At 39.1% G+C, this 22189-nt stretch overlaps 3 protein-coding genes across 5 annotated transcripts in view; 2 read left to right on the forward strand and 1 right to left on the reverse strand.

Annotated features, from left to right (window-relative positions):
• Positions 1-2408: 2408 nt before the first annotated feature.
• LOC129743092 (ribosome biogenesis protein SPATA5L1) lies at positions 2409-4703 on the forward strand. Its single transcript, XM_055735044.1, has 2 exons — positions 2409-4478; positions 4551-4703. Exons 1-2 carry the CDS (start codon positions 2409-2411, stop codon positions 4701-4703), a joined length of 2223 nt encoding a protein of 740 aa, XP_055591019.1.
• Positions 4704-8151: 3448 nt separating this feature from the next.
• Positions 8152-10620, reverse strand: LOC129743093 (uncharacterized). Its single transcript, XM_055735045.1, has 2 exons — positions 10112-10620; positions 8152-10042 (listed from the first exon to the last, which is right to left on the reverse strand). The coding sequence occupies exons 1-2, from the start codon at positions 10618-10620 to the stop codon at positions 8152-8154; spliced, it is 2400 nt and encodes a 799-aa protein (XP_055591020.1).
• A 4328-nt stretch (positions 10621-14948) lies between these two features.
• LOC129743963 (phosphatidylinositol phosphatase PTPRQ) overlaps positions 14949-22189 on the forward strand; it is a 57963-nt gene continuing 50722 nt past the window's right edge. The window contains exon 1 of one of the 3 annotated variants that reach the window (XM_055736219.1): positions 14949-15087. The gene's annotated coding sequence lies outside the window, so the exon portion shown is untranslated. Of the gene's footprint in view, positions 15165-15635; positions 15891-22189 lie in introns of those variants that run through there. The other 2 variants (XM_055736220.1, XM_055736221.1) reach the window with 2 other exon arrangements.

Consider the following 22189-nt stretch of genomic DNA (forward strand, 5'->3'; position numbering starts at 1 on the left):
AATACAATTTGGCAGAAGGCGTCGCCAAACAGAAAGTGAGTTCCTCGGAAGATCTCATTTGGTGAAGGAACTCATGAATGAGTGTAATTAGCTCTGTTCAATGTTTTTATTTTCTTCAGATTTTCACACTCACTTTTTTTTACTCAAAACTTGCAGAATTTGGTTGAGTAAAATTAAAAACATATTATTAGTTGATTTCAATTTATCACATTCCCAACTTATTAAGAATGACGCATTTTAAGTGTTAATTTAAATATATTTTTTTTAACCAATCAAGCTTTATCGTGATTAAAACCAAATTTTCGTTTGATATTTTTACTAGATTTTCACATCATTGTAAAATTAAAAAATCTAGTAAAGAATCAAACAAAAAGTTGGTTAAAATCACGGTGAATTCACCTTAAGCTTTATTGATTTAGAAAAAAGCAAAATATATTTAAGTTGAATGGATTTAAAAAAGGCAAAATTCTGATTGAGAATTACAAACTTGATAATTTGTTATCTGTTCCTGAAGAAAATATCACAAAATTTAGTTAAATAAAAAAAAAAACACAAGAAGATGACATAACCTGTGTGGGCACAAATTAATATAAAACGTTGAAAATCACAAAAAAAATTGAATAGAAAAACCTGTGTTAAAACCAACAATCAACAAGCTTTACTTGAGATTGAATTCGTCACATCTTATCGTGAGAATTCTGATCGAAATCTCGACAACACGCTTTCAAAACAGTGTCAAACACAAAATTATTGATATGGTTACAAATTTATACTTTAAAAACTTAATCAAGTTTGGAATTGTTGTTAACTTGAAAACAAATATAAACAGTTCTGAAAATAATGATAAATTTGGATTAAACCATAAAAAAACCTTGTAAAAAAATTAAAGCTATGATCAAAATCTCAAAAATACTTTTAGAGAGACTTAAAATAAATAAATTTGGGAAAAGCTATGAAAAAAACGTTCGAAAATCGTAAACGTCAAAATCAATTGTATCACAGCTCCTGGTAAACCATTTCGCGGTATTCGTTTTGGCAGTATGACATTTCGCGTATGAACCTGTTTGGCGGTTTACCATTTGGCGGTTTGTAGCACTTGGCGGTTTCTCATTTGGCATATGGCCCTTTTGGCGGTTTGTCTTTCAGCGGTTTGTAAAATTACGCGGTCTCCCAATTTGCGAATAAGACTATTTGGCGGTATGGATAGTTGGCAACTGAGTCACTTCGCGGTTTGTTTTAAATGTTCAAAAGTCCGGCCAAGATACATGGATCATAATTACGAGGATCGTCCCTAGCTTTGGGTAAACCTAGAAACACGAGACCTTCCTAGGTTTTCAGTAAACCTAGAAAAAACGGGGCCGACTCAGAAACGTAGCTCAAAACTAAGAGGCCGCCTCCTCACGCTGCGCGTTCGAACTAGGGTGAAGTATGGTCCTTACGCTTCGCGTTGCGGACCGGGCTAAGGGATTGTCCCTAGCTTTGGGTAAACCTAGAAACACGGGGCCTTCCTATAGGTTTTAAGTAGATCTAGAAAAAACGGGGCCGTCTCAGATACGTAGATCAAAACCAAGAGGCCGCTTCCGCACGCTGCGCGTTCAAACTAGAATGATGTATGAACGCTTTACGTCTCGAAACCAGAAAAAAGATTTGAGTACAACATTTGCTCAGTATATTTCTGAGCAAATATCTTACCGTGAAATGTTGCATATCGCCAAAAAGACAAACCGCGGAAAGACTCATACCGCAATATATAACACCGCCAAACAAGACCATTTGCCAAATGGTAAACCGTCAAATCGACCAAACCGCCAATTGTCATGCCGCGTTTTAAGTCCTTTTGCCAAATGGTAAACCGCCAAAATAGCATACCGCCAAACAATATACCGCTGATGTGAAAACCGCGGACAGAGGTACAACCATCGAAGTGATTTATTTATGCCGTTCGTAAATTATAAACAAACATTATAATGTAAAAAGCATAAGAAAGTGATTTGACATCTACCAAAAAAGTCGATCGACTTATGCATCACCCAAAAAAAATCTATTTACGAGCAGGCCGTAAAAAAAACTCTCAAAATTCACCCTGCCAGTTCCTTTTTGCCCCCGTGGTAATAAACACAAATAATGGGAATCAAAACGTCAGTCACAAAAAGCAAAAATTAAAAATTACTCACCAGTGCGTGCGGACGACTCACTTGATGAGTAACTCCATTCTTCAGTGTGCTGAGTTCCTTCTTCGAGCGATGCGTGGGCGTTCAATGAGTTCCTTCCTCACGCACGTGCGGTTTGTTTATATCCGAATCCGCGCTCGATTGATAACACCGATAACGACTCGGATGTTTCCTCGTTTTTTCTCAAAATCGAATAAAACGCGGTAGTTTCTTTTGGAAAATTGTGTAAACATTAAAATGTGTTCAATAGAAGTTAGCATACCGATAACCGGAAACGGAAACTCAACGTTTGCCGCGGCTCAAATGTGTGAGATATCGCGGAGTTTGCTGCCACCGGACAAAGCTTGTTCAATTTACCCCGGAGTTCCGGTACTGGTTGCATTTAACGATGGGAAGCAGTATGTCTGTAGTTTGTTCGAACCCCAAGGTGCCAGGTATCGGAGACAAGATTCCGTTTGTTGGGTTGATGAAGGTGTTGAGCTGCGAGGAGCCGAGAGACGAACTGGAGATGATTCCAGCAGTATTCCTATCGTTGAGCGTTTGACCATCATTCAGGAGCCTTTGTGTTACTTCCAGAAAATTCACGTGGATGTGAGTTTGGATTGCTCAGCTTTGGATCTTGAATTGATAGAGGACAAGCTATTTTTGAACGAAGTTATTAAAGATCTTTTAAGACCATTATTTTTCGGGGAAGATTGTCTTATAACTGTCGAGGAGCATAACGGGTCTAATTTTGGAGTTTATACCGTTCTGATAAATGCAGTTGAAGGTTCTTCTCCATACGGACAAATCAGCAGGTCAACCGAGCTGATCATCGAAAAGATTATATTTTTGAATTCAAAAGCTTTGATCGTCAAGGAGTTGGGAGGACTTTCGGAGTTTCAAGAAGATCTTAAAAAAAGTTTCAACTCAAAGTTGCACAATAATATTCTGATTGCGGGACCACCTGGCTCTGGTAAATTTTCCTTGGTTCGAGGGGTTGCCCGAGAACAGAATAGACCCCTTTTTGTGGTTCGAGGATTAGAGTTTCTGAAATCCCTACCCGGAGAAACGGAAGCTGACATAAGGAAATTGTTCACGAGGGTGGACAGATTCAATAAACTGTTCTGTTCTGAGGACAATAAACCCATCTTACTGGTCAAGGATGTGGATTCGTTGTGTCCAAAATTGGACAGCCAAAAAAGAGAAGATATGTCAAATATCGCAAGGATTTCTTCTCAGTTTACGGATTTGCTTGATCAGTATCATCAAACGAAGGCGTTTTGGGTTGTTGGAACAACTTCAAATATAGAAAATTTGAATATCAAAATCCGTCGACCAGGTCGATTGGGAAATGAAATCCTCATAAGAATTCCTGGAGAAAACCAGAGAAGAGAAATTCTACTATCCATCCTTCGTCAGAGCGAATTTAAATTAGATGATCAAATGGTGGAACAAATAATCGTTCGAACACCTGGTTACGTTGGGGCTGATCTTGAACTATTGGCACACACAATTCAACGAGAAATAGCTGCAAATCCATCGCAATCCCAGGAGCAATCGTTGATGGAATCATTGAAAAAAAATCGACCATCATCGCTGAGAAATTCGGTAGGAATCATCAACGACCTGAGGGAAACACTCGATTCGATTGGAGCTATGGAATCGCTCAAGAAAACTCTCCGAGTATCGGTGCTTGGCCCTCTGCAGCATCCAGAAGCATTCCGTCGTTTCGGAATGGCTCCCCTAAAAGGCATTTTATTGTACGGTCCACCAGGTTGCGCCAAAACTACGATAGCGCGTTGCCTTGCCGCCGAAGCCCGAATGACATTCCTTTCGGTGTCAGCAGCTGAAATTTATTCCCCTTACGTTGGAAACGCCGAAAGACTCATCTCTCGACTTTTTAATCAAGCGCGTCTCAGTGCTCCTTCGATAATCTTCCTAGATGAAATCGATTCCCTGGTAGGAAATCGTTCTAGCCAAGGAACACAAGGAAATGATGTTCACACCCGAGTCCTTTCAACGTTGCTGATCGAAATGGATGGAATCGGTCAAACCTTACAATCGACTATTACCTCGTCGGTGGACTCCAAACAAATCCTGCTGATAGCTGCCACAAATCGACCGGATATGATCGATGACGCACTGTTAAGACCAGGAAGGTTATCGAAATTGATCCACATTCCTGCACCGGATCCGCAGTCGAGAGAACAGATACTGAAAAAAGTCACCGAACGGATGCCCCTGGCAGAAGATGTTCAGTTGGATAAACTAGCTGCCTTGACAAACCGTTACTCAGGTGCAGATTTGAAGAATTTGTGTGGACAGGTAAAACCCCAAATTACATGTTCAAATACTGACCTAAGTACTAACTTAGTCTTTTTTTTTACATTATTCTAGGCTGCGCTGCATGCCGCTTCGCTGGACGAAAACGTGCAGCAGGTGTCGATGGCTCACTTCCAGCATGCACTCACTGAAAGTGGACCATCGCTGACCAGCGAGCAAATTCGGTGGTACGAAGAGTTTGAGTCGAAACATAAGATCGCTCGGTGAATAAAAGACTTCTTTTTAAAACCAACACACTGAAGAGAAAATTTTCCTGCACAGGTCAATTGGATGACAGTTCGATACGGGTAAGAGTTCATTGTTATTTATGGAATTTCGATAACATTTTTTACGGAGCTTCGAGAAAGATATTTAATCAGTGCTTTTCGATCTTGATAAACATGGTGTTGAACAACGGTCGCTGTCTGTATTCAAACATTTTTGGCTCATTTCATTGAAAGCTTTGGTTCCTTGTTTGGAAAATGTTTTCTTTATTCTGGAATGATTAGGCATGTTATTTAAAAAAATCATTTTCGGACTTGATCGGAAGGTTCATACAGTTAATGACATTTTTACATGGCATGGTAAGTATAAAATAAACATAAAGTAAAATATTACTCACGTTTTACTATCATGCAAAACAAAGTTTCATTGCGATTAAGCGAAGAAGACGAGGAGTTTACTAGAAAAGTCTTGCTTTACAATTTAATATAAATTAATGTGTTACAACGCACTCAGGATACATAAAATAGGCTAAAAATAGGTAAAAATTAAATTCTAGTAGAATTGCGCTTTTGGAAGGGCTGAGTCAACTTTTCAAAGCGATTGATTAAAATTTTGGTTTTTGGGTACCTAGTAAAGAATTAGGCAGAGCATTTACAAAAAGATGTGTTTATTCAGTAATGGATAGAGTGGAAGTGAAAATTTAACTAAGACTAAAGTCAATGATTACTGCGATAACTGTTTGTCAGTAACTAAGCACGTAGCTGATGGTTGCTATACTTAACATCCCCGCTCAACCAGATAAGCTCAGCTTGGATCGCAGCTTCTCGAAAGGTCCTTTCGCCAGTCCTTTGGTAAATATATCCGCAATTTGATCTGTTGTAGGTACATAGATAATTTTGAAGAATCCATCTTGAAGCTTCTCACGAATGAAGTGAAAACGGATGTCAACATGCTTCATTCGCTTGTGTTCCTTCGGTTCCTCCGATATTCGAATGCAAGATTGGTTATCTTCGAACATCGGAACGGGCTTGATGATCTTGATATCCAGTTCCAGCAACAAGTTCCGTAACCAAATACCTTCGCAGATTGCATAGCTCAGCGAAATGTATTCGGCCTCTGTTGACGATAATGCCACACAATTCTGTTTTCGGGTCATCCAGGAAACGGTACTGCCAAAAACTTTGAACACGTTCCCAGATATCGATTTTCTGTCTTCCAGGTTTCCCCAGTCAGCATCAGCATATCCTCGCAAAGGTTCGCCATCGTCCGACCGTTGGTACTCCAATCCATAGTTCACCGTTTGCTTTAGGTACCGCAAAACCCGTTTGAGATTACTCCAGTGTACGTCGGTAGGAGCCGATTGGAATCTGCTGAAGTAATTCACAGCTGCGCTGATGTCTGGTCTTGAAGCCAAAGCCAAATAGGTCAAACAACCGATCAGTTCTCGGAACGGCTGCTTGGTTAATTCCTCAACACTTCGGGTCTTCAATTTTAGGTTTGGTTCCAATGGAGTTGCGCATGGTTTGCAATCTGACATTTTGAATCTGCTTAGCAGGTTCACGACGTATTTCGGTTGACTAATCTTCATTCGACCGCGCCTCTGATCGTAATCCACCTTCAGCCCGAGAAAATGCTTTATCGAACCCATGTCTGACATTTCGAAACGCGTAGACAGTTTGGATTTGATGTCCACGACTTCCTCTCGACTGTTTGAGACCAACAAAATGTCATCCACGTACAGCAACAAATAGACAACATTTGTTTTGTCTTTCTTCGTGTAGAGACAGGTGTCGATCTTCGAACGTTGGAATCCTATTTGAAGCGTAAATTTGTTGAACTCCTCGTTCCAACTCCTCGGTGCTTGTTTTAGTCCATACAAGGACTTCCTCAACCGACAGACGAGATGCGGTCCTCCCCGCTCAAATCCAACAGGCTGACGCATGAAAATTTCTTCCTTCAGGATGCCGTTAAGGAACGCCGTCTTGACATCCATTTGGTGCACATGATGTCCCATTTGATTTGCAACCGCCAACAGCACTCTGAGGGTTGCAATTTTCGCCACAGGAGCATATGTCTCGTCGTAGTCGAAGCCTTTCCTCTGCGAAAAACCTTTGGCCACCAGCCTCGCCTTGTATCGGTCAACATTACCAGCCTCGTCACGCTTGATTCGGAAAACCCACTTGCATTCCACCAGATTCTTTCCGGCAGGTTTCGGAACAAGCTCCCATGTTTCGTTTTTGCTCAAGGATTCCATTTCACTATCGATCGCCTTCTTCCAATCGTCCCAATCGTCACGCTTCTTCAATTCAGCGATCGTCGTCGGAATGTTTTCCACATACGCTTCTGCATTAAGCGCATACGCCAGAATCGAACCATCACTCGCCATCGGGGAACCTGACAAATAAGTACCAGCAGTATTGGCTCCAAAATTGGTAATGAAATCTTTCAACTTACCAGGGAGCGTGCGCTCCCGACCGCTGCGCCTCGTTAACACTTCTGTAGAACAGTTGTCACGTTCTTGGTGCGGTGGGAGCGCGAAGTCTGGATCGCTGTCTTCGTCATCGGTCATGCAATCGGAATCAGTCGTCATTTCCGGTTGCATCGCATCAGCACACTGCTCCGATTCGACCACACCAGGCTCGCTCGACACCTCAAGGATTTCCAGTTCATGTGTTCCTCCGCGCCTTGGAAAAACATTATCTGGGCTTGATTCTGGTCCATCACTGGGCTTGACGTCATCTTCAGTAGCAGGTTCAACATAACGGTAAGATTTTTGAACCACACTGGACCATTTCAGATTTCCGTCGAAAATCACATCTCTTGAGATGAACAGCTTGCGTTTCCTTGGATCCCAAATTCGATAGCCATTGGGAGCGAATCCAACCATTACGTTTTTCTCCGTCTTGCTGTCCAACTTGTGTCGTTTTCCTTTCGGCACCCAAGTGTACGCCACCGAACCAAAAACACGCATTTTGTCGACCTCAGGTTTCCGATCATACCAAATTTCATATGGTGTTTTCTTGCAGTTCACAGAAGACGTAGGACTTCGGTTCAGGATGTAGGCAGCCGAACTCACCGCCTCACCCCACATTTCCTTCGGCAAGCCAGCTTCCTGCAACATCGATCTCGCTCTCTCCAACAACGTGCGGTTCATCCGTTCAGCTGCTCCATTCTGTTGCGGGCTGTACGGTGCGGTTGGCTCCAGTTGAATCCCTTCGGTGCGGCAAAAATTCTTGAAGGAAGCGGACATATACTCCCCACCGTTGTCGCATCGAAGACGGGAAATTTTCGTCCCGAAATAAGCTGTTGCTGCTGCCTTGTACTCCTTGAACTTTTCCATCACTTCATCCTTCGTTGCTATTGGATACACCACCGTAAAATGGCTAAAATCTTCGATGAACGTGATCGTTGTAAGTTCGTACGTTTGTACAGGCTCCGTTGTGTTGAACCGCTATAGGATGCTTTGTAGAGCCATATCGTCTTCGAACACCTTGATTTGACGGAACATCTTTTCCACATCAGCAACAATCATTATTTGTTTCGTTCTGCACCGTAGGACAATTGCTCTTAGATCATCTTGTATGACGGGTCCTGCTAGCAATACATCATTCAGCGATAGTTTGCTTGAAGTTTTGCTTGACGCGTCGAAAACCACTCGAAGTTTTGTTGTTGTGCTAGCTTCTTTAATTATAGGATGATGAGGGAGATAGCAACGTTTTGAACTGTCCTCTCGGGTTTCCTCTACCAATCGCATGTGGCCAAGTTGTAAATATTCCTGAATGAATCGGTTGTACTCTTCACGCAGGCTAGAATCACGATCCAATCTGCGCTCTAGGTATTGCAAACGTCGGAATGCGATGTCCCTTGACTCGCCTAATCTGGAATTGACATTCCCATCCTTTGGAAGAGAAACTGTATATCGACCATCAGTTTCTCTGCGAACCGTCTTGACGAAAAACTCCTCACAGCGCATTTCTTCGGGTGAATATTTGTGAACCGAGCCTATTTCCTCGCAGGACCAAAAACGACTTAGATATTCGTCCAAAGGTATCGAACTAGCTGTATTACAGATGGTCTTTGAAGTTTGCCTCCAGTTTTGTACTACACCAGTAATAACCCAGCCAAAAACGGATTCTGTAATAGCTGGTAATCCATCTCCTAGCGATTTCCGTTGACCAGATTGGAAGAATTCAAAGAAATGTTGGATGCCTAAGATCAGATCGATTGCATTGGATTGGAAGAAGTTGGCGTCTGCTAATTCGATCTCCGCTGGTAAACGTAGTTCGGAAAAAATAATGTCTGCTGTTGGTAGATCCGCTGTCACCTTCGGTAAAACCAGGAAGTCCATTTGTTGTTTGTAGCTTTCGTTTCGAGACTTGATAATCGCAGTGACTTGATGCTTGACTTCGGAAGTTGATTGGCCGATTCCCATTACTGAAACGTTCGAGCGCTGTCGGCAGACACCTAACCTTTGACACAAATGCTCCGCCATAAAATTGCACTCCGACCCGGAGTCCAGCAATGCTCGGGCAGGATAGCTGAATCCATTGTTGTCCTCTACCAAAACTACGGCTGTTGCTAGAAGCACTGTTGAAGCTGATCGCCGTGCAATATTAGATGCGACTGTTTCCGTCGATGGTGGTTCTGAATTTCTAGAATTTCTCCTCATAGTGCCGGAATTGGAGGCAGTTGCCCCTTCTGAGCGAAAGCAGATTAACGTGTGGTGTTTACCCTTACAGTTGTGGCATACGAATTTCGACATACACTCCGAAGCCATGTGTCCATTTCGGAAGCAATTTCTGCAAAGCGAGTTTGTTCGAACCAATCTATCCCTTTCCGTTATCGGCATCTTCCTGAAAGTCTGGCACATGAAGAGCGGATGGGTATCTGAGCACGCGACGCAGCGACCCTTGGATATGCGCGTGACGTTGTGGCTAGTTCGTATTCCATATTGCCTTTTAACGTATTCTGGTCGACTTTCGGATATTTTGTTGGGTAGGGAACATAGAACCGAAATCCTCTTCTGGATGAACTGCATCAAATCCGAAATCTTATCCTGCTCATTGCCTGCTGTGAATTCTTCCCACGCGCGTCGGGTAGTTGGATCAAGTCTGCTGCATAGAATCTCGAGTAGTAGTAGATCCTTGTATTCTTCGACCTTCACTAATTGATCTAGTGTTTGTACAATTCGCTCGAAACCCTCTAGTAGACACTGCAATTCCGTTACAGATTCTCTTGAAACGCTTGGCAACTTTAGAAGCGTATTCACCTGCCGTCGTTTTAAAAGTTTGCTGTTGTTGTAACGTTTCATTAGACATTCCCACGCAATTGGATAGTTGGCACTGGTTATTGCGAGTGGATCAACAAGTTTCTTTGCCTCTCCTGCTAAGCATCATTTTAGATAATGAAACTTTTCGATGTCTGGTAAATCTGCTTTGGTATGGATTAAAGATAAATTTAAATCCCTGAAGCTAAGCCACTCGTCCACATTTCCATCGAAAAGTTGTAATTTGATTTGTGGTAGCTTGACGTGTTCCGTAGTCGGATGCATCGAAGAATCATGAAGTCTCGTAGATTGGTGTGCAATTGTTGTTTCCTGTTCTAACTCCTTAATTTTTTCCAGCATTGTTGCCTTCGCATCGTAATAGGATTCTCCACAGTCTAAGCGAACCTGGGAGGGGCTATTCTCCGGTGTCAACGTGTATTCTCCATGAGTTTCAATGTCCACCAAGACAGCATTCACTTTGTCCCACAGTTCGTCTAGCTTAGCTAAACGCACCTGGATACGTTCGATTGAAGTAACCTCAGCAAGTGTATCCACAAACGCAACAATTGTTTTAAACAGATCCAGATGTGCACGAAGTTTAGTCTGAAGACTCTTCAGCGAAGGCTCCTTGGCGGCGGATGAAGCTGCTGGCATTGTTGTATCACTCATTCACCGATTACGAATTCACCAGTTGACAGATAGGGATGATTGGGTGTAAGTATTTAAAAACCTCTAGCTTCGGCTAGGAACATACACTGTAGGCTTAACTTACTTTTGCAAAAAAATAGCTGCGCTCCCCTACAGGTATGTTCAAATAATTCCTCCAGTGCTCGATAAACCGTTGATTATGTCAAACATTCAACTCAATAGATTTGGTGGTCGACAGTTACGTACATTGATGGGAAAATAATTGGTGTAATATTCCGTATAAAGGCTTCGGTAGGACATATACCCAAAGTGTTTACCTGACCGAAAATTAACTGGAGCACAATTTAAATTTTTCAGTTCGAGGTAAAATCTGAACTTCCAAAGTGAAAATTGTCTTTCTGCAGTTGTACTTCTTAGCACCCCTCGAGTAATATCAATGATGATGATGATTGTTGTTCATTCGGTTGTTTCATTAGGTAGTGTGTTCAGTTGGGAAACATCAAGGTAAGGTGTAGTAATCCGCGAAAGCTTCGACTGGACATATACTAAATGTAGTGCTCATAAATTTCACTAACCTTAAAGGAAATATGTCCGGCTGTTGTCGAAAGTGTTCCGCGTAACCGATAGTGGATTCTCAGGTGGAAAGTGTTAACCCATCCGGTGATAGGCTCCCCAGAATGGATTTGTTTTGATGGGTCAGATTCACTGCTGGAATCTCGCTGGATGAATCGGATGAACCGGTCGGCTGGTGGTAAGCGATGAACTCTCTCTCTCTCTCTTGCTGATGTTCTTCGGGGTATTGGTGCCACAGATGATGATGAACACGACTCTCACAAGCATTCATTGGGTTTGTTTACATCGGGAAAGGAAAAGTTTAGTGTAGAAGCTAAAATAGTCCAAGCAACGGCAAGAAGTATACTATTCTAGTGTTAATTACCTGGAAGAACCAGAGCTTTCGCTCGTCACTAGTGTAGATACGTTTCGAGTCGCAGGATGTTTACCGCCGGTTGTTTTCCTTTTGGTGGTCGCTGAAGAAATCCTCCACAAAGTGAGTTGCTGCTAAACGTTCAATTTAGAGTGTGCCCAAATGACGATAGCTGACAATCTTGTAGAGTTTCCTTGTGAGATGATGGTTGGGTGATGACCGCAATGGTGAGCAGGTGACTTGTGATGTGATGTAGTGCCGAATTTAACGATGGCGTCGAGCGTTTTGTGCTAGCCAGCCAACTAATTGGCGCGATGGCGTCGAATTCTGGATTTGTCTGATCGGAATCCGGTTCGAAGGACCAAAATGTTGGGTAAGTACCTTGCCTCGATATCCGATGATTGGAGTGGACTGTATGGTGGCGGACGTCTTGCCTGGGTGACCAATGTTGGCCGTGGGCTACGCCTTGGTTCCTTGGGGTTGAATCCGTTGTAGGATGGATTGGATGTTGTAGGCCACATTCTCAACTTCCTACTAATTTCGTACTGGACGTTCCGGACGCACAATAACAAGACGGAGATTTAAACAAAACGCAACGCTAATGACAATACATTTATTCGACTTAACTACATCATATATTTAACTAACATAAAACATTCTAAAAAGGTACAAATTTGGGTGGCTTGATTGCTTGGTGCCTTCTTATTCAGTACTGGAGGGCCAGCTCAAATTGAACTATTGAGCAGGCCGGGTTGATCCGATCGCCGTCGGATTAGGGTGTTATTGGGGTGGTTTCCCGGGGTTAGGAGGTGGTATTGTTGTTGCCATCGGTTGCTGCTGTGGTGGTAATGCCTGGTGTTGGTTCTCTCGCTGCTCGTCTCTCGTATCCCATCGCTCGGTGACCATCTCTCGCCATGTTGTTGCCCATCTCTCGGTGTCGATCGTGTACGCTCTTCTCTCTCATGCCTTCATCATCGTCTTGACCATCGGGGGTACGCAGATGTATTTTAGGGTACCAGTTGTAATATACAATCGTTACCCGGCACGATGCAAATATATGGTTGCTATACTCACACCTATGTTTACCCCCAACACTGACAACTTTTACGGGGTGCAACCGCCTGCTTAAGGTTCAAATCTCGGGCAAAACTAGTGGACTTCTGAATTAATAAACGAACATAATAACAGCAACTAGGACGAAACTCGTGGGTAACTAGGTTGCCACTGCCAATAAACGAAAACACTATAAGAAACTCTTAACATGAGGAAACTGGAAATGAACCTTGAAAAAGAGAAATATAAAACACGTATTAAGGCGGGGTTCGAATAAAAAAACGACATTACATCAACAAATATGTTAAATGGTTGCAACCGAAAAAGTAGATATTGAAATTAAGTCATTAAGGGGGAAGTAGAGTCTAACATTTTCAAAAAGTCGATTTTTTATTTTTTTTTATTTTCTTATTGTAAAACATTTCAAGAATGTTGTGTCAAATTTTCAAGTCAATCGAAGCAAAACTGTAGAAATTATAGGCCTTTATCTCCTCTTATCTAATACTGCAAGAATTTTAGAGCAGAAACTTCAAACGCGTTTTTCTCGAAAGCACATTTTTAAAGTGGACATCGTTATTTGAAAACTACTTATCCGATTCTTTTCAAATTTGGAACATATTTTCTACATATAAAATACCAAACCCCAACGATTTTCTTTTTTTTTTACTTTGGGGAGATTTTACAGATAAAAAATGGCGGATTTTTTCGTGAAAAATCGTAGTTTTTACTTCAAACAGCCACAAAAATTTCATAACTTTTTTTTCTAAGTTAAATAAAATCGTTGGGGTCCAGAAAAACATCTATTAAACATATTTTGCTCTGATTTTTTGACTTCAGATGATTCTGTGCTGAGATACAGTGTCCACCGCAAATCTTATTTTCTAAAAGGCATCCTCGAAAGTGCTCCGTTTTTCAATATTTTTCTACGAAAAAAATACTAAATGTTCTTTTAACAATGCTTTGTATAATGCAAAAAATTTGAATACATTTGTTTGAACGATAGTTCTAAAAAAAATCGTGAATCGTTTTTTACCCGTCAGACCCTACTCCCCCCTTACGCCCATGTAGCTATACAATTTTTAAAGAAAAATGTAAAAATTGTTTCCTCAAGGATAAAGTTATTCGTAGAACTAAAGTAATACGTCATCATAACTAAACTTCTTTTATTTTTCTTTTTTTCGAAAAATAATGAGGTGAGGAGTTTTTACATTAAATAATAGTGACAATGTTTAAAAAAAGATATGAAAGTAAGGCTGCCAGTAAAAGTACAACGCTTCTGAAGTGCCTATTGGAAAATTGATCACCCCAATAAAAAATTTGACTGCAATTTGTTTGAGAAACGCTCCCACGGAGTGGAAAATTTTGAAAATTCAAGGGTATACCAACTAGGAAAAGTTCTAAATTTTTAAGAAATTCAAGCATTTTCGTTTTTTTAACGGATTTTTCCCGCTTGGGGGGGGGGGGGGGCGTAGGGGGGGGGGGGTTATCACCCCCCCCTCCCATAGGATCGCGTCTGCGCAATGCTCTACATAAAGAACAAAATACATAACGCTTGGGCCATCCAATGGTCCGAGAACTTGCAATCTAAAGTTTACGTAAAGGTTCTAAAGGTAGCTCTGAATTCAGAGTTACCTAGTTTGGACAATTTAAGGGAAGGAAATGATACACTTTCTTCAGTCCATAACCCACTGAGGACGCTAGCTAGTTGTTAGTGAAATACTAGTATTTAGGTCTTTCAAAAACTGTGGCTGAATTCAAAGGAATCATCGACTACTTTGAAATCATTCGAGCAAATAAAAAAAACCCAAAGATAAAGATACAGAAAAGATAACATCAGGGAGAAATACAAAAATGTATCTACAAAAGAAACACACATGAAACGCTCCACTTCCGTATGAATAAACCAACTTGATTCAAAATCCCTGAAAAAAAAGGAAAAAAAAGAAAGTATGTCAATGCCGGTCCGGCATAGAATCTTATACCGATAATTGCACCTCCGAGGAAGTTCGTTATAGGAGTAGAATCTGATTTTTGGGGGTGTAGTAGATAATGTAAAAATTATATTTAACGTTTGGTAGTTTATCCGAAAAAAAAAGATAAATTTTCCAAGAATTCACGATTTTTGCGCACTGATTCTGAATTACTCTGAATGATTCTGAATGAATCAGCATCACGGATCTGAGTACTGTTTCTTCCTTAAGCCATTCTCTACCAGTCACCACAACTGAAGAACGCGCGTGCCTGGACTGGATCGATTGCTCGTTGTTGCGCATCAAAGATAAACCTATATCACATGCATAGTTAGAAGGACTACTGCAAGTGTGACGCGACACTTCCCTGCTATCGTCGTCGTCGTCTGGTTGTCGAATGGTTGATAACTTATGATTTGGTCATGCTTGCATAGACGGAACACCACCAGTCTTTGACGGATCGGCACCGGGAATAGTCGCGCGTAGTTAGAACCATCCCTTGGAATTGGCGGAATTTTTGAGAAGGTAGATCGATATCTAGTTATCAGTGGACAGATGTTTTTGATTGGCAGATGATCGTTTAAGCTGGTGTCCCTCAAAAGGTGATAAGAGCTTTTGCCAGTTGGTATTTAGCTCAACGACTTGAGCGAGTGATGTTTGTCAAACAATTCGAACTTGTTATAATTGCCGTGGAAAAAGTTTATCGTTTTATTAGGATATCCCAAACGTTCTTGAAGAAAGTGCTAGAATGTTATGGTTTAGATGCAATTTAACAAACAGTGCTATAAGCTCAAGTACAGTAGTAATACAATCGACAACTGTATGTTTGATATGTGGTTAAACGGCGGCTGTTAAGAAATTTATATCGCTGTGGCTGCAGGAATTTGTTCATGGGTTGTTATCAGTGCCAGAGGCGTGGGTGGAAAAGTGGGGAAAAGTGCTGCTGCTGCTAAACCATGTGTGCTGTGCCATTGATATCATACTCTCCTCGTTCATAAGTATTTACACATCCATAATAGGCGCAAGATTGATTGGCTGTGATGGGCCACCAACAAACAGCGCAAATCTGTATGCGCGAGTTGTTAAAATACATGTCAATGAAGATAAGAACCTCTGCGAAAAGGGGAAAGGAAACCATCGACAAAGTGTGAAGTGGTCGTCGTGCTGATTACCAATTTGTTATCAGAAAAGCAATCGATAATGGGACATCGATGATGGATTAGTTTAATTGGAAAAATAAAATCGACGACGACGACGACAGTGTGGAAGTGGAATCGGAAACAAAAAGTACAAGATTTCACAGTGCCTCAAGAAAGGCTATCAGTCGTGTGAGTCGTGATATCAGTGTAGGGAGAAAATCTAGAAGGAAATGGAAACGATGTTCCGGTGAAATGGGTTCGGGGAATCAAAAAGTTGTTTTTTGTTTCAGAAAAGTGATAGAATTTTTTTCCGGTTGTATATCACGTGTATTAAAGAGTGATAACTTTTTATCCAGAAGCTATACGATATGTTGAATACTCCTATGTAAATCACGAAAGATTCGCTCAACAATTTTTTCGAAGTCCTCGATTTTAAGAAATTTGATTATGCAAAATCACATGATGGGGAAAACGCATTGATAAGCAATAGTGTTTTCGATGGCAGACCCAATGTAATTAACATCCGCTGTGATCATTTTTGTTTTATATGCATCGTTCAAATGTGTCTTTCTTTGGTTAGTTGTGTCAAATCTAAGGATTGAAAATGAAATACGTAGGTATGGTTTCACCTCTCGAAAACAATTCCGAATTCCAAAGAGTTCCTCTTTGAACACATTTTGAATTTTGGTTACACTTGAATTTAACTGGCCCAGCTGTGCATCGGAGGGATAAAACTGAATCAACTGGAAAGGCTAAGAGTATGGATTTGAAATTCCCTCCACTCAAGGCCGGATTAAGGGGGGGGGGCAAAAGGGGCAATTGCCCCGGGCCCCCCGGCTCAGGGGGGCCCCCCGAGGAAAAAAATATTTCAACATTACTTTAATCATACTACTTCAATTTCTTGAAATCTATGAAAAGAATTCAAGACTAGAAATTAGAATTAGTTTTTTTCTTACATATAATAAATAGTTTTTTTCTTACATAAGGGGCCCCCTAGAGTAAGCAGAAAAGATCTCCCGAATTTTGCGGGCTGAAAATATCAAAATATTGGTATTGAAATTCAAAGTTTTCAACCCAAAATCTGACCAAAAATAATGTAAACTGAGTTTGAAAATAAATCTTCATAAATAAGGAAGAACAGAAGGCAAACATCTCAAACTTTCATTTTTTTCCATTGAAACACATCAGTCAGGATATTCTGCACAGAAAAGTTAAAATTAAGAAAAAATATCTCCACATTTTCATTACATACAAACGTATTGCAAAATAAATTTGTTTATTATTACGTTAACTTTCCAAAAAAGCAGCTAATTTCGTCAAAACTGGCCAACAGTGCTAAGAGAGAACAGAGAAGCTTTATGATAAACATTGGGGGGTTGATACCGGGTATTATTATAACTTTTCACTTTTCAATCATTACTATTGAAATTTTCGTTGGTTTTTAAATTCTAAACCCTTTTTCTACTTATTTTTAAAAATAAAATCTAAAAAAAAAGAACTGTAGTTACTTAAATTGGACCAATCGACAGTTCAGTCCCAATTTCTGTCTTAGACTTGAAATTCGTTTCTAAACATTTTCAATTGATTTGACACAAGTAAATATCCTGAATTCAGCATATCATTTTCGAAATTATCATTCTTTAATTATAATAAAAACGATCTCATAGTTGAGTTGCTAATATCATTGAGTGAATCTCTTAACATCAATGTTTCTATGTTTTTGATCTTACCTTTTTCCAAACTCAATTCATTGAGATTTTCTAGTCCTATGTTGTTTCTTCACTTACTGAAGTTCAGTTTCATGGTTTTTCTGAATTTTTAGAACTCGGGATCTTTGTTTAAGGTACTTAACTCATTCTGTGTTTAATTTCAATTCTGGTTTTTTATCAATCAATTATTTTGCACTTTTACCCCTTTGGCTTAGAGGGCATCGTTTGAAACTGTTGTCACAATCAGAATAACAATTTGATCACTTTTTTTTTATCTGATGATAATCATATTCATAAACTGGGATGCAAAGATTTTTTTCATGGATTTCAAAGAGTTAAAATTGAAATTCATATTTGGTGCAATTCTTGCTTTGGCTCTGATTGTAACTTCGAATCCCTTTTTTTATTCAATTTATATTTTGTTCCTCAAAACTTGATTTGAATTTATGATTTAGATTAGAGACACTGAATTGTGGTTCTGAATATAACCTGATTATTAGTTTTAAATTCTTAAACTCTTATATCTGTATCTCTATAGAATGTGAAATCAATCATTTTGTTAATTTTGTATTCTATGTTTCAAATATTCATCATACTTCCCAATTGTCATTTGGTAAATATCTTTCAATAAAGCACAAACCAGACGATCAATGATGAAACGAAAATCATTCAAAATATCTATCTGGTCATTTTTTTTCTAAATCAGAGAATTTTAGTTGGTGATAAGGATATAAAAAATAGAATTAAATATTGCATTTCGCAGTTCAAATCGAAGCTTTCGTTTTTGAGAAATTTCTAACGTCCGCAATGTTTGCACTTGATTAATTAACAATTTTTATTTGAAGATTCCAGAAACTATCATTTAAGCAGACAACATGCCTTTTCAAAGACAGTATACTGAACTCATCTTCAGTTCTTTTGTACGGTTAAAATGTTACGTATTCTCTGGGAAAGCATATGAAAAAAAATCGAATCATAGGGGCCCCCCGAGAAAAATTGCCCCGGGCCTCCCGATGGCTTAATCCGGCCCTGCCTCCACTAAAAAAAGTGTTTTCTACATAAATGTTACTGTTACTTAAATCGCAAAATTTAAGCACTGCCATGGTTATTATAAGACGCCAGATTTGAACTGTGAATATTGATTTTCAAACGGTTTTATCTAATGATCATGATTTAAATTTGGGATTTTCAGCTGTGGACGATAAATGTTTGTTTTCGCTCATGTAGATAAAAGCAATAATATTATATGCTGATTGCTACTGAGCTAAGAAAACAAATTAAAAAAATTGTTAAATGACCCTGAAATAACTAGCTTTCCAATGAGCCCATTTCAATGCGAAACGATTTTGAGAAACTTAAATATCGGCATTTTTAGATTCAAATAAATGGTGTTAACGTTACGTTACGTTAATTTTAACTCTCTGCTGCATACGAAGCCACATGTTGCTTCATTGAGTCTTCAAAAAGTTTGAAATCTTGACATGCTTCTTTCTAGTGTTTCAAAAATGGATAAAATGGATGAACCTATCTATATCGTAATTAGGGTAAATGTACTCGATCTTGGCATGGTTTACTAGTTTTCCCAAAATTGTAGACTTCCTGTAATGTGCAGTCTGAAATGCAGTAAAAATATCTCTTGGCTTTTAAACTGTGGATAATTCGAAAAAAATCCTTTCAAACTATTGATTGAAATGCTCCATATTCAGGGTGGCCACACATTCGGGAAAGTAGAGAGATGCAGAAAAAAGTCGGGGTTTAAAATTCATCAGGAAAATTCGGGAAAAGGTCGGGAATTCTTACTAGAAATTGGGAATTATTGGCTCACCTGCTCAGTTAATATATTTCAGTGCCTCAAGTGCCTTCAGCGCTCAAAAATAACTGAAAACTTGTGAAACTTACACTTAAACCATTTTTTAAAAACTTCAAATTTCTATTTCGAGCAACTCAAAAATGTTGAAATTATTTAGTCCAGTTGTTACCGAGAACTAGCTAGTAGAAATATGAGACTATCCCGTTTAACTTTCATCTTATTTTTTATTTAAGTAACGAAATGTCTTAGCTTTAATTGTGAACAACAACTAATTAAGCACATAGGTAATTGAAATAACAAGTTACACATAAGCAATTAAAATTGGAACTCCGATCACGGGTCGATATCTGCATATAATGTTTAGTCAGAGATTAGTTTTTTTTAACCTTAGAGAGATTTCTTGAATCGACGAATCTTTAAATATTGAAATGGTTCGAAAAAAGAATTATTTTCAATGAACTTTAAATTAATGCGTAGCATATTTACGAGTTTTGGGGCTTATCTTCTAATGTAAGGTTGCCAGAATTTTTCAGCACGTATCCGGGCCGGACAAACCGGGCCATTTCATATTAAAACCTGGCAAAATCTGGGCAGTTCATTTTAAAAGTCACGAAATTTTCTTAAAACCTAGAAATTACTCAACAAAATTCAAGACAAAAAAAATAGAATCCAAAAATTGTTCATGAGATATCATCGACAGATTTTGAATCGTATTTTAGACTTCCAAAAAAAAAACTTTTAATGATTATTTCTATAAAATTTTCTCAAAAAATTTCGTTTTGGAGGCGTTTGTTGTTTATTTTGTTTGATTTACCAAATAAAGTAAATAAATCAGGGCATTTCTAATGAAATCCGGTAACCGGACCGGGCCTAACTCTTCCCAAATTTTGTATCAAATATCCGGGCATACCCGGATAACACCGGGCAATCTGGAAACCTAATTCTAATGTATACTAGAATTTAACATTTAGATTCTTTGGTGAGCTTATTAACGAATATTTTGTTCGATCTAACGAATTTTGAAGTAACAGAATTTTAATCTTTTACTGAATCATTTACAAAACCAAAAAAGCGAATATGATTGACGCCTTTTAGTTTCTTGGATTAAAAACTACTGATTCTGGTCCTTACAATTCATAAATTTTGTCTCTTTAAGGAATGAGTTGTACATTCATCTGAAGTCTCTCGAAAACATGCTTCTGAGGCTTAGTTCGGTCAGATGGAATTCCGAAAATTTGTACTCCGGTTTCAAATAAAAATTCATCAAATATGTTCAGATGAAATATTAAGGAGCAGGTAATGTAAATTTTGGAACCATTGTAGTTGTATGGCTAAAACCAACGAGGAACCATAAATTAATTTTCTCATCTAAATTCACACGGAGAAATCAAATCAGTTTTTAAACGGAATTTACTACTTAAAAACCAATCTATTTCCTTAAAAAGTATAGGGGTTTACAAAATTTATGAAATACATTCACATTCACTTTTCTACGACATGTGCCATTTTATAAAAATAAGTTTAAAATAAGTTACCTTTTCATCATATTCATACTCTTATTAAAGAATTTGCGACGCAACAAAATATTTCCTCTTACTATTACCTCTATTCTTTAAAAAACAATAAGTTTCAGATGGTAAATTTTTTGTTTTCTTTTATATCATTATTGCTTTAAAAAAAACATAAACTTTTGGACGATGACTTAAGTAGCTATTTTATATATTTTAAGTATATTGTACACATGTATTTTAATAAGTATGAAAAAAGGATGCGAATGCAACTCGAATTTTGAAATTTGGTCCACCCCACCCTGAGATAACCGGATTTTAATTTAAAATTCAGTTTTGAAAAATGTACCAACTTTAAGCTAAATTTAAGTTGTATAAACTCAATATTAACATTTGTCAAAAACATACAAAGAAGGTTTTGCTCATGATCTCTTGAATGAGATCAAATGAATTCCAAAATGGCATAAGATGGCTGAGATATGGCCGATCAAAATTTTCATGTTTTTGAGGGGGTGATCCCAAATTTTTGGCCGTCAAGGACCCCAAACATTTTGCCGCTAAAGTTTCGTGTTTCTCAACTTTTATTTTTATAAACATTATATTTTTGGAAAGCGTGTAACGTGACACAAATATGATTCTTTGACTATATTCAGCTACAATAATATATTTCAAAGTTATTCAAAGTCGAAGAATTGTTCATGAAAATACATGCTTCGGTAAAAAAATGTAATTGCCTGAGAAAGCTGGAGTTAGAAGCTACAGGGTCCGCCAATTGAAATGCTACATTGAAATAAACATATCGGTAGTAAATTTTGAATAGGGCGAATGTGCCAAATGTAAACAAATGGAGTTATCAGCTGGGTGATAAAGTACGTTCAGAGCTTCAAATTTTGAATGCACAATGTTAACTTAAGGATATTTGGTTTTCGAGAAACAGAGAAAACAAAATAAAATTTTTGCTGGGAGCTTACGGAGCTGTCAAACTTTGAACGCGTTTTTCTCGAAACAGTGATGTTGGCGCATTCGCCGTATTCAAAATTCGATACCGATATAAATTGATCAAAACAACAATTCATTCAATTTCTCTTGAAAACAAATTACTTTTCCAAAATTCACTGGTAAAGTTCGACTTGTTCGCCCTTGAGTTTAACCACTCGCCGCAGACGGTCGAGGAACGCATCGTATGAGGCCTGCCGCAGGTGTTCTTGTGGTATTTTATCCCAGGCTGCCACGAGATGTGGCTTCAGGACCTCCACTCCTTCATGTTTCTTAGAGCAGACTTCGGCCTCCAACATACTCCAAACAGCGAAGTCCATAGAGACCAGGTCTGGCGAACTCGCCGGCCACTCGGAGCTCGAAATGAACCCTGGAAAATGTTGCGCAATCCAAAGTTGGGTTTTCTTCGCTTTGTGAGCCGGCGCCGAGTCCTGTTGGAAAACCCAATCACTGGAACCAAAATGT

Source organism: Uranotaenia lowii, chromosome 2 (genome assembly GCF_029784155.1).
Source record: "Uranotaenia lowii strain MFRU-FL chromosome 2, ASM2978415v1, whole genome shotgun sequence".
Classification (NCBI taxonomy): domain Eukaryota; kingdom Metazoa; phylum Arthropoda; class Insecta; order Diptera; family Culicidae; genus Uranotaenia; species Uranotaenia lowii.

Excerpts from the sequence above, each read along its gene's own strand:
- LOC129743092 (XM_055735044.1), top strand. The coding sequence starts at position 2,409 with ATGTGTTCAATAGAAGTTAGCATACCGATAACCGGAAACGGAAACTCA. Across the intron at positions 4,479-4,550 it reads TGAAGAATTTGTGTGGACAG|GCTGCGCTGCATGCCGCTTC; the intron begins GTAAAACCCCAA and ends ACATTATTCTAG.
- LOC129743093 (XM_055735045.1), bottom strand. The coding sequence starts at position 10,620 with ATGCCAGCAGCTTCATCCGCCGCCAAGGAGCCTTCGCTGAAGAGTCTT. Across the intron at positions 10,043-10,111 it reads GATTTACCAGACATCGAAAA|TGCCAACTATCCAATTGCGT; the intron begins GTTTCATTATCT and ends CGCAATAACCAG.